The sequence below is a fragment of the Helianthus annuus genome, chromosome 12 (assembly GCF_002127325.2).
Source record: "Helianthus annuus cultivar XRQ/B chromosome 12, HanXRQr2.0-SUNRISE, whole genome shotgun sequence".
Lineage (NCBI taxonomy): Eukaryota > Viridiplantae > Streptophyta > Magnoliopsida > Asterales > Asteraceae > Helianthus > Helianthus annuus.
In genome coordinates this window covers 32904590-32918127 of record NC_035444.2, presented here as the reverse complement: position 1 = coordinate 32918127, position 13538 = coordinate 32904590, and the positions used below count along the sequence as shown (strand labels likewise).

The following is a 13538-nucleotide window of genomic DNA, read 5'->3' as shown; positions in this document are numbered from 1 at the left end:
ATACTTCACATCAAACAATAATTTTTCTTTCAACTCTTCAAGTTCACAAATCTTCTTGTCTTTCTCTTCACAATGTTAGCAATTCTTCAAACATTTTAGACAAGGTTTCGTAACTTCAACAATTTTTTCAACTTCGATGAATTTTTCAACCTCGACGATCTTCTCAACCTCGACGATTTTTCCACTATTTTCTCAACCTCAACTATTTTTTCGACTTCAATAATTTTCTCCCCCACTTTCTCCACTACCTTTTCAACCACATCCGATTCTTCATCAAATTCTATTTCTTCTTCCCATCCTTTAACTTCGACTTTTTCTGTCGAATTTTCTTCAACTTCTGTTTTCTCAGCTTCCGTTTTTGCTTTTTCTTCAGCAATCTTTCTTGCTTCCAAATCTTCTTGTTCTCTCTTCAGTCGAGCAGCCTTTTTTTCTTTCAACATCTCGATTTTTTCTGCAAGAAACAAATTAAAACTATAAGTATCCAGACCTTTTCTAGCTTTATTAATATATTCTTCTTCGTCATCGGTATCTGCATCACATCCTAATTCACTAAAAATCGGTATTCTTTTCGGCTTAGATTTGACTGAATCTTTTTCCAAGATTTGAGCAACAAAAGCTGATTTCTTTAAAAATTCTTTATCTGGAACGTAGTTGTCCCAGCTAAAACTCTCTGCTAGTTTTTCATCATCTTGATTTACAAGATAAGCTTTCTTCTTTCCATCTTCAATGGCACGGGACGATGATGGTTGTTGAGTAACCTGATGAAAAATCGATTTTTGATAATAATCATTGTTACCAAACAAATCTTTTCTTTCGGATGCTTCTTTGTTTTTGCACTCACGCTTAAAATGACCGTTTTTCTCGACAGCGAAAACAGGTAACTTTTGATTTGTCAAACCCTAATGTAGATGCACCAATTTCACGAAAATTATCACTACCGGTGATCTGTTGGTATTTTTCTACTCTTCTTACAGCACTGGCCAAACACCACTTGATATCCATCAACTCAAGTTCTACAGAATCAATTTGGTCATAATCCTCTTTGGTGAGCATAGGATTTCCAATACGTCCAGCAACTAAGCTTTCATACGACTCTAACATAGTAACAAGTGATGCCATGTGTTGCTTAGCCACTTCTGGAGAAAGATTTTGACCATTTTGAATATTCAAAGTAACATTGCATTGCAGATTTGTTGGATTCTGTCGTTGAAGACTTGGTGTTGTAAAATTTAGATCAAAACTTGAATACGACGATGAATATCCACCACTATGAGTTACAGTACTACCGTTAGTTCCAGAAGAACTATCAGCACTAAAAGCAGTCTTAACCTTTGGACTCGGAGTAGTTTCAAATCTGCTCTGTAGTATAGACTAACATCTTGTTGAGCACTTGGATTACTCATGATAGCAGTTTTCTGAACATCCAGTTCATGTTCTTCAAGCTTCTGAATGAATTTAGCCAAAATCATACTTTCAGATTTTCTCAAATGTTTTAAGATCAACAAGTATGTTCCCCACTTATTCTGTGGTAGTGCATCAGCAAGCTTATCAACCCATTCATCATCTTCTTTCTTGATATCCAATCTTCTCATTTCCTGAACAAGACGAGAATATCTATCGATAATCATTTTTGTTGTTTCACCTTCAAAAGCTACAAACCTATCAAAAGATTTCTTTAGTAAAGCACACTTATTTTTGATCATATCAGCACTTCCTTTAAACTTTTGAATCAATGCCAACCAAATTGATCTAGCAGTATCCTGATGTTGAAGCAAAACAAAGATATATTCTTTTACCGCTTGTTGAATAATGCTAATCATCATTTTCTCACTAGTGTACTTTAATTTCTACCATCTGAATAGTCACTAAAAGCCTTTTCATTCCCACGTTCATCGGTCGGTTTAATGTAATCTACATCTAAAGAATACAATGCATCAAACTTATAAGCTTGCACCTAGTTTTCAAAACGATTTTGACATCCTTTAAAATCCTCAATATACATAAGCTTTGCTGGTTTTTGATACGTTCCTGTCTCATTCTCACTATAAACAGTTTCAGCAGCTGTAACTGGAGCAACTGGTGTAGCAAACGCATTGTAAAATTCTTCTTCCATGTTTTAGTAATCAATTTTCACAAATTCTCAAAATCACAGCTTTCAAGCGAAATGCAAGTTCACACGAAATCAAATCTCAAACGAAATGACTTTTGGTGCGGAATAACCCTTTGATGCGAAATGGAACTTTTGGTAAGAAATAACCTTCAAGCGAAATGATCCTTGACACGAAATGAACCTTTTCGTGCGAAATGAGTAATTTTCAAACGAAATAGTGTGATTTCGTGCATAACGAATATCTGTTCAAGCGAAATGACGACTTTCGTGCGAAATAAAGATTTCAAGGTGTATTTCGTACGAAATGAATAACCTGATTCAAACGAAATAGGCTATTTCACGCGAAATGCTGCTGATGACATCTTTTCGATCAGTTTTTGATAAAATTAATCAAGTTTTTGGTCGATTTTAGGTCCAATTTTTGCAAGGATTCATTAAAACAGTGTTTCGCTTATAATGTGTAAAATTCAAGTCATTTTGACCGTTAAATCTTGTTAATTTTGAAAAAGAAGGTGTAGAATTCAGAAATGATGGTGAAATCGAGCTGATTTGGCAAGAACTCTTCCTTCTAAGCTCTGATACCACTTATAGGATCGAGAATCGATCTAAACGAGTCTATCAGAAGAGTCCTAATCCATATCAAAGGCGGAAACAATGATACAGACTTGAATACTGCTTGATTTCCTCTTTAATTGTCTTATATATTGATATAACACTGTTACAGATCGAATGACACGTCGGCAGCAGTTCGGTACCGGAATCAGAAAACGTTACAAATGAATCAGCACATCAGGTATTTATAGGAGTGGGTATTTCGCACGAAATAAGCAATAACCATTTCGTGCGAAATGGCTATATTCATTTCGTACGAAATAGCTTCATGCTATTTCATGCGAAATGACTTCACACCAACATTTATCGTTTTACGTGCCCTGATCTAACTAAACGAATACAAGACTCGATACAAGACGAAGTCGACAGACATATGCACCAACAGACTCCCCCTTGGATGACTTCACACCAACATTTATCGTTTTTATATAGTGTTATGTAGCGTTACATAGTGTTATGTAGTGTTTTTTGGTGTTATATAGTGTTATATGATTGACGTATAGTGTTATATAGTGTTATATGGTGTTATATGGTGTTATATGGTGTTATATAGTGTTATTTAGAGTTATTTAGTGTTAATTAGTGTTATATTTTTCTGATAGCATGTCTATGATAGATGTATAGTGTTATACATTGTTATATAGTGTTATAGTGTTATATAGTGTTACATAATGTTATATGGTGTTACATAATATTATACGGTGTTATATGGTGTGATATAGTGTTATATGATGGATGTATAATGTTATTTATTTCTTGTAGCAGTTACATATTTCTGGATTTTTTAGAATATCCGGATTTTAGAATAAGTTTAAAATTGAATCGCGAGAATTTAGGAGTGAATCCCTAGAATTTAGGAGAGGTTACCTAATTTGAAACATATACAAAGACACTCTTACTCCTACAGTATTCAAATCAGTCCAAATAATTAAAACACAATTTATAATTTGGTCTGTATTCATCTCAACCATTAGATCAAAGATCTAATGATTTAGAACACTTTTTACACTTCTTGCACTTTAGACACTTTGTACACTATCACTACCCTATATATATATATATACATACATACATATATATATATATATATGTATGTATGTATATATATATATATATATATATATATATATATAGTGGAGAGTTCAAATTAGGAGAAATTTTTTGTAAGAATAAAAAAGAAGAAATTTCAACCAATAAGAATGCTTCATTTTACTTCATTTAATTTTTGTATTTAATATTAGTGTGAGGGTATATTAGTAAACTTAGATGGATCATTAATTAGTAATCTTCCTTTTTAATAGCTAACATTAAATTTGTAACTTATTTTCAAAAAAAAAAAAAACATATTTTTCAAAAAAAGAAAAAATATATATAATTTAAAGTGTAACATAAATTACAACTTGTGTAGGATGAATTACGAGCTGTGTAGGGTAAATTTGAATATGTGTAGGATAACTTTCAAAACGTGTAGGATAAATTTTGATGTGTGTAAGCAAAAATTTAAGTGTGGAGGATGATAGTGTTTATGACTAATTAATTAGCAAAAAATAATCATAAATGAGTTGAGAGAAAAAGTATTTAGTGTTTTACATTTGTACCCTTTGTTCTTTTTTTTCTTAATTTAATTTTCTTCTCAAATGAACCTTCCCCTATATATATATATATATATATATATATATATATATATATATAGGGGATGGTTAAAATGAAAATGAAAACCACTTTTATTGTGAAAACTCGAAAACTAACTAAAAAAGCCTAAAAAACACACAAATTTTTTTTTTTCAATTTTTTTATAAAAATCGCTAGTTTTTATATATAAAAAAAACTTTTTTTCAAAAAAAAAAAAAATTTGGGTGTAGTGCACATGTGTAATAATACACATGTGTAGACACATACATATGTGCAGTATTACACATGTGCACTACACAAAATTTTTTTTTTTTGAAATTTTTTTTTATATTAAAAAACCTGCGAAATTTGGATTGCAAAAAAAAATTAAAAAAAAAATTTTGTATGTTTTTTTTGGCGTTTTTTAATTAGTTTTCGAGTTTTCACAATAACTAGTGGTTTTCATTTGAATCTTCCCCTATATATATATAAGTTATTGTGAAAACTCGAAAACTAATTAAAAAACGCCAAAAAAAAACATACAAATTTTTTTTTTAATTTTTTTTTTGCAATCAAAATTTCGCAGGTTTTTTAATATAAAAAAAAATTTTCAAAAAAAAAAAAATGTGTAGTGCACATGTGTAATACTGCACATATGTATGTGTACTACACATGTGTATTATTACACATGTGCACTACACAAAAAATTTTTTTTTTTTTTTTGAAAAAAAGTTTTTTTTTATATATAAAAACTAGCGATTTTTATAAAAAAAAATTGAAAAAAAAAATTTGTGTGTTTTTTAGGCTTTTCTTAGTTAGTTTTCGAGTTTTCACAATAAAAGTGGTTTTCATTTGAACATTCCCCTATATATATATATATATGGAGAGGACATGAGAAAACTACATATAAAGGAGAAAACTAGAAAACTTACTAAAAAAACCTAAAAAACATACAAATTTTTTTTTCAATTTATTATAAAAAATCGATAGTTTTTATATATAAAACAAATTAATAAAAAAAGACATGTACTGCACATGTGCATTATATGTGTACTACAGATATGCATTACATGCTTAAAATTAACATTTGAGGTTAGTTTAACTTTTAGGGTTAGGTTTTTTGGAGGTTTAGGATTAGGATTATGTTTTTGGGTGTGGGGGATGGGGGAGAGGGGTTTAGGTTTTTGGGGGGTGGGGGGTTTAGGTTTTTTTCGGATTTATGTTTAGGGTTTAGTTTTAGGTTTTCGGGAGGGGGGTTAGGTTTTTGGGGGGTGGGGGGGTTTAGGCTTTTGGTGGAAGGGTGAATTTAGGTTTTTAGGGGTGGGGGGTGGGGGTTGTTTTTGGTTGATGTCGGTTGAGAGGGTTAAGTGGTTTAGCCTTTCCGTATTAGTGCACACGTGCAATACAAAAAAAATTGAATTTTTTTATATATAAAAAATAGCGATTTTTTTATAAAAAATGTAAGGTCCGCTTCTCCATAAATAACAAATTACTTACAAGAGTAATTTAAAGACATCAAAAATACTAACTTTGATACATAGTAAAATTTTTACAAAAATTGGGCATGACCCGTTCGTAAAACGAACATGCCCCCTGTTTTTTACATAATTAACTAAACAACACCCTACGATCCGTTTTACATTAAACTACCCAAAGCAAAGACAACAAGTTTTACAATGTACGACTACTAACAAAGTTGGACAAAATAACAAGTCATGGACCAAAAAGATGAACATAAGCAAGCGGAAGCATTTGGTATAACATGACATGAACACGTGCTCGCTCCAAATCTCCAAATCGCCTAAAGTGAGGATTTACCTACATTCAACAACAAGGTTTTTAATGTTAGTCATCTCAGTTGTTAAATTATAATTCCTTCGTTTTAGTTCCATCCATATATGAGTTTTCATCTTTCTTACACATTCGACTACCCAAGTAATTGGGTTTGGCATAAACACTCTCAATGAGAGTTAAGCATACACATTCGACCCGTTTAGTTGGGTTATTTGCTTTCAACATAATTTCTTCTTTCTATCCGTATAACGGGTTAAGCTTCTAGCATTCATCATAGCATTCAAAACCACCCGTTCAAAACGGATGGTAGCTTATTCTTACTCGACTTGTTCACTAGAACCGGTCGACTTGCATAGCTTATTATAACTCTCATAACAACCAAATCCGCAAGGGATTTGCTAGTTACTTGCTAATCACCATAGCCTTTTGACAAGGATTAATTATCATATTATAAACAAAATTATAAATAAGGTTTTGTATGCAACGAAACATACCTCGATCTTGCGCGTCTTCCGTTTTCTTGGTGCTTGTACCTTCTTCCTTTACGCCTACATCACGACATTCATTCTTTTGTTTGGTTTATCAATTCATTCTACCATTTTTCCGAAATACACATACATTCATCATTTAGGCATTTTATCGAACACTTGGTAGGCATTATAATTATGGTACAAGGTACAAGTCTAAAAAGCATGTTTCTATGAGTTTAACATCATACAACAATCTCATTCATTCAATTTCACATAGCTATTCCATCCTACATCAATCTAGTTATCATTCTAGTACTACAATCAAGATCATACATCAAGTTAACAAGAAATCATAACACTATGATACTACTAATCTTAACTCAATTTCACCAAATGGGTTTTTTACTAATATCTTTCCTACAAGTCAGAAATCAACATGATTCTTGTTCTAAAGAGCAATTCTAACTCGGATTTCTCCTTTTTGATACAAGAATTCGAGATTGGGTTGGACCCATCGTTCTACAAATCATAAATTTCATAATTTAAACTCACCTCTTTACTAACTAGGGTTAGATGCTTGATTTTGAGGGCTCATGCATAGGAATTTCCTACAAATTGTGGCCCAATTTGCTTGATTTCTAGTAGTTAGGGTTTTGGCTCCCCTTTCTTCCTCCCCTGGCTCGCACAAACACACACCAGTGTTTGTGTTTTTGTTTTGATTATTTCTTAATTAACCCAATTTATTCACTAGTTACACAATTAGCCCTCCCACTTTGAGAGAGTATTTAACTTAAGCCTTTTTATTTAACTAGTTATCATTATATCATGACTTTCATTAACCAAGTTAATTTCTTTATTTATTATTTATCATTTTCGGGGTGTTACAAAAAAATGGTATGTTTTTTAGGCTTTTTTAGTTAGTTTTTTGGTTTTCCCATGTAAACTAGTTTTCTCATGATCCATCCCCTATATATATATATATATATATATAGGGAGAAGATCATTCGAGAATCACCTCTTATTGTGAGAACCGCGAGAACCAATGTGAACACACCAAAAATGCCTAAAAATAGCTAAAAATCACACAAAAAAAAATTTTTTGAATTTTTTAATATTTTTTTATAAAAAAATCGTTACTTTTCGAAGCCAAAAAAAAATTTTTTTTTTAATTTTTTTTAAACAATTTTTTTTTTGGCTTCTAAAAGTAGCGATTTTAACATTAAAAATATTAAAAAATTCAAAAAAAAAATTAGATTTTTTTTTATTTTTTTAGGTTTTTTGGGGGTTTAGTTTTTAGCATTTTAGCTTGGAGGGGGGGGTTAGGTTTTTGGGGGGTGGGGGAGGGGGGTTTAGGTTTTTTTCTTTTGGGGGGGGGGGGTGGGGGGTTAGGTTTTTTTAGGTTTTTTTAGCTATTTTAAGTTGTGTTCACATTGGTTCTTAAGGTTCTCACAATAAGGGTGGTTCTCGCATGAGCCCCTCCATGTATATATATATAGGTACGGGATCAGGAGAGTACGCCCAAAAGTGCGAGAATAGTGAGAACGCATCCTAGCCCAACACGTGGCGCGTGATATGATCAGGGCGTGAGGGGTTTTTTGTCTTTTCAATCGTCTTTTATTTTCCCAATTTATGCTGCTTCATTTTTGGCGTCTAAGATTATTTTGGCGTTAATTGTATTCATTAAATGTTTGGCGTTGAATTAATTGTTTTTGTGTCACATAGATAATTTTTTTGGCGTTATAGCGTTTTCTGGTCAATTTTTTTGCGTTTTGTGGCGTTGTATAATAATTCACTACGAGTCATTAATATTTTCATAAGATTACAATAAGATCAAATGTTTTTTATGGCGTTTAGTCAATTTTTTTGGCGTTTAATACTTTGACAAGGTGCTTTGCCAGCACCCGTTCTCACAGTTTTCATACTACTAACGTTTTGGTGTTTGTAGTTTTTGGCATTTTATATGATAATGTATTTTATTTGTAGAGAATTAGATAACAAAATAACAGATAATTTGATAAAAAAAACAATATATAATGAAAAAGAAAAAAAATAAAAAATGGTAATCTAATTTCTCATTCGAATCTTCACTGTCATCAGCCTCCTCTTCTTGAATTTGTTTTGGCATTTTGAACCTTTGAATACCTTAGCTAGATGCCAACTTTCCTACATAAATGCCGTCTTTTTTAGACAAATCTTGGTAGTGGCATCCTGTGTTTTGGTGTGATATTCTCGTTTGGTGGCATGTTATTAAAGATCAACTCTTGTTTGAATGCTATTTATAATAATGGAGTCCAAAATAGCATTTTACACTTGTGTTGATCCCTTCATGCCATGCATATATTCACCAAGAACAAAGCTCACATGATGACATGTCACTGTCATCAGTCTCTTTTTCTTGAATATTTGTCCATCTCATTCAGCAAAAGATTATAAAGATAACCCTATCAGAGAAGAATCCATTCAGTGAAAGCTTTGCCATCTGTGGTTATTTTAACTAACTTTTTCTGGAGTTTTAAAGGGAGTGGTTTCTAAAGAATATGGCGTTTGTTTTTCTGGGTGTGATCAATTCATTATGTATAGACCCCTCTCTTATATGAGTTTTTTGGCGCGTAGTTTAGGTGGGATTTTTTATTATAATAAATGATAGTAATAAAGTAACCGTCTTTTCAGTTACAGTTTGTATTTACTGTTTTATTTAGCTTTATCAGTTTCTAGGGTGATAGACGTCCCATCTTCCAAGTTTGGCATTTTTTTAAATGGCGTTATGCAGATCAAGATGACAAAATACAATAACGGAGAAAATATTAAGCAGGAAAAATATTTTTTGTTATTTCTGGCGTTTTGTAAGCAATAACTTTTTGTAGTATTTTTTTGGTGTTTTGCAAATAAAGAGAGAAATATATAATTTAATTATCTTAAAAAGATGATTACACAGAAGAAAAAAATAAAAATTAAAACTCTTCGTTAGTTCTAGGAAGCTTGCTTACCAAATCCATCGTTAATTCCTCCCACTTCCATACCGGTATTTCCAAGGGTTGTAATTCCCCGTACGGCTTTTGATGCTCGGCTTTCACTTGGGAACATGTTAAGCATTTCGCGACATATTTGACTATATCGCGTTTCATGCCCGGCCACCAATAATTGGCCTTCAAGTCCCGATACATCTTTGTAGCCCCGGGGTGGACCGAATATCGTGACTTATGTGCCTCGTCGAGTAGAGCGGCCTTGACTTCACAGAATTGGGGTATCCAAATTCGGCCGAATCGCGTCTTGAGTCCGGTCAAATTTTCTTCTAATTTATCGATTACACCTTTTAATCTTTCTTTCTTTAAGTCTTCCGCTCCAAGCGACTTTATTTGAGATTCACGTATCGTTTCAAGTAATCGTGGCGTAACTATCATCTTCATGGACTTTACACGAAGAGGAGACGGATACTCTTCGACTTAACGCATCGGCTACCACGTTTTCTTTTCCCGGGTGATAAAGGATATCACAATCATAATCTTTGATGAGTTCCAGCCATCTCCGTTGCCTCATATTTAAATCTTTCTGCTCGAAGAGATACTTGAGGCTTTTATGATCTGAGTAAATTGTGCATCTCGTGCCATATAAATAATGCCTCCAAATCTTTAAGGCGAACACTACCGCTGCCAATTCTAGATCGTGAGTTGGGTAGTTTACTTCATGCGGCTTCAATTGTCTTGAAGCATAAGCGATAACCCTTCCCCTTTGCATCAGAACGCAGCCTAATCCCTGGTGTGAAGCGTCTGAATAGACCACCAGGTCTTCAGTTCCATCCGGTAATGTCAAGACCGGGGGACATGATAGTTTCTCCTTTAACATTTGGAAAGCCTCCTCCTGTTCTTTACCCCACACAAACTTCTCTTTCTTTCTTGTCAGTTTCGTTAAGGGTAAGGCTATCTTTGAAAAATCCTGTATGAACCGTCTATAGTATCCCGCGAGGCCCAGAAAACTTCTTATTTCGGTCGGGTTCTTCGGGGAAACCCATTTCATTACAGCATCGATCTTTTACAGATCTACTAATACACCCTCCGAGTTGATTACATGCCCCAGAAACTGCACTTCTCTGAGCCAAAAGGCGCATTTTGAGAATTCCGCGTAAAGTTTCTCCTTGTAGAGAACTCCAAGCACTTCACGCAAGTGCTTTGCATGCTCAGCTTTGCTTCGCGAATAGACTAAGATATCATCTATGAACACGATTACCGATTTGTCTAACATGGGTCGGCACACCCGGTTCATAAGATCCATAAATGCAGCCGGCGCATTCGTTAATCCGAAAGACATGACTAGAAACTCATAATGCCCATATCGGGTTCGGAACGCGGTCTTTGGAATATCTTTTCCCCGTACTCTAACTTGATGATACCCTGAACGTAGGTCTATCTTGGAGAACCAACTCGCCCCTTGTAATTGATCAAAAAGGTCGTCAATTCTAGGTAAAGGGTAGCGGTTCTTTATGGTCAGCTTATTTAGTTCTCTGTAGTCGATACACATACGCATCGACCCGTCTTTCTTCTTAACAAATAAGACAGGTGCTCCCAAAGGCGACACACTCGGGCGTATGAAGCCCTTATCTAAAAGATCTTGTAGTTGTGTCATTAATTCACGCATTTCGGTGGGAGCCAACCTATAGGGGGCCTTCGCAACCGGCTTCGCACCCAGATTCAATTCGATACGAAATTCTACTTCTCGCTCGGGAGGAAGCCCCGGCAATTCTTCCGGAAATACATCTGGGAATTCGTTCACAATTTCGACATCTTCAAGCTTTGGGGAACCTTGTTGAGTATCTACCACATAAGCTAAATATGTCCTACTCCCATTAAGTACATACTTAATGGCTTGAACGAGGGTACATGACTTCGCTTCTACCTCTCTTTCGCCTTGTATATTTAATCGCCTTCTACTTGGAGATTGAATAAGCATCATTTTGGTTTCACAATTTATCTCCGCGTGGTTTTGAGACATCCAATCCATACCCACTATTACTTTAAATTCCCCCAACATCATAGGTATAAGATCGATGTCAAACTCCTCACCTTCGATGATTAATTTACAACTCTTACATATTTCGTGCAACAAATAATTTTTGCTATCGGCTAATTCTACTTCTAAGGGCATCAACATTCGTTCAACTTTAAAGGAAGGATGTTGTACAATTTCATTTGAGATAAATGACATAGTGGCTCCAGTATCAAATAAAACATAAACCGGTATGGAGTTTAATAGAAAGATACCTGAGACCACATTCGGATGGGACTTGGCTTCTTCGGACATGGTTTGAAACATCCTTCCCTTAGCCCTAGAACCCTCTTGCTTCTTATCTTCCTTTTTCGATTCTTGCTGAAGTTTTGGGAATTCTGATTTGATATGCCCCCATTCAAAAAAATTGAAACAAGTCTTCGGGTTGTTCGAGCATTGATAAGACGAATGCCCCTCCTTACCGCATTTGTAGCACCCCTTTTTGCCTAACAAACACTCTCCAGTATGGAGTTTTCCACAAGTCTTGCAAGGAGTAATTCCACCTTTCGACTTATCCTTCCTTCCTTGATCTTGAAACTTCCCCTTTTTAGATGGATTAGAACTTGCACCCCTTTCACTTGGTCTCTTTTCACCTCGCTCTTCTTGCCTTTTAATTTCAATCTCTCTATCCCGTGCTAAATTAATAAGCTCATCAAGGGTTTCACATTTTGAGGGAGTGATGAACTCGCTAATTTCTGCCTTTAACACGCCATAGAAACGATTGATCTTCATTCTTTCGGTAGTTACAAAATCCCCACAGAACTTCATCTTATCCATGAAAGCATTTGATATTTCGTTTACTGGCTCATTTTGCTGCCGGAGGCGTAAGAAATCCACCTGAATCTTATCAATAGCCGACTGAGGACAATGATATCTCATGAAGGGCTCCTTGAACTCTTGCCAAGTCATAATTTGAAGTCTATTCTCGCCTATTTCCTTCCTGTGCGCATCCCACCAATCTTTCGCTTGATGGGTTAGTTGACCGGTAGCGAACATCACTTGATCTTCCTTATCGCACCGACTTCGTATAAATACCGCCTCTACATTAGAAATCCATCTTTGACATTCAATTGGATCGATTTTACCGTCATACGTTGTTGGATGGCATGCCATGAAATCTTTATATGTGCACCTTTGTTCCTTGCCTTTACTTTTGGACCCCTCAATTAGTTCTTTCAATTCCTCGATCTTACTAGCCATCATAGCATCCACGACTCCCAAAACTCGGCTTTCTACTTCTTGAGCTAATCGGGGAAGATTAGCTTGCATAACTCCTTCTGCCACCTCTACGACTTTGTTATGGAATGCTTCTTGTCTAGTCATATCATCATTATCATTGTTATCCTTCTCATTTCTTGTATCCGCCATCTACAAAATGACATTTTCATTCAACATTAATCACAAACTTTCCATATAATACATACTTCAACTCCTTTTTACTGCATTCAAAAATCGTGAATTTCGTAATCTTGGTTATCTAGGTTTGATCATTCGACTCGTGTCATTCACGTTGTTACTTTCAATTCTTATCGAATTCGCTTTCATTGTGATCACAGACTGTGATCCTAAGTATCTTATCATCGTGCTTATAAGGACCCTATACTATCGTCTAATGGTCTTTTGAATCACACGGAACTCCCAAACATGAATACAACAAAATAAAAGAAATTTTTCTGCGGATCGCTTTTGTAAAGGCCGTCGGCGACGGCTTGTCATACCGTCGGCGACGGGTCCTAAATATGGGCCGTCGCCCACTTTGTTTGTAGGCAGGAAGTTTAGGCGTTGGCTGAATGGGGGCGACGGCGACGGCATGGGAGCCCGTCGGCGACGGCCTCCCGAATTGCTGAAACGCTGCTATGTCATTTTTTTGTTACCTTGTCTATTTCCTGTGCATATTTCCA

The 13538-nt window shown here is 34.8% G+C and overlaps 1 protein-coding gene across 1 annotated transcript; it reads right to left on the bottom strand.

Moving 5' to 3' along the window:
* Window positions 1-10626: 10626 nt before the first annotated feature.
* Window positions 10627-13005, bottom strand: LOC110892704. Its single transcript, XM_022139855.1, has 2 exons — window positions 11172-13005; window positions 10627-10829 (listed from the first exon to the last, which is right to left on the bottom strand). Exons 1-2 carry the CDS (start codon window positions 13003-13005, stop codon window positions 10627-10629), a joined length of 2037 nt encoding a protein of 678 aa, XP_021995547.1.
* Window positions 13006-13538: the final 533 nt, after the last annotated feature.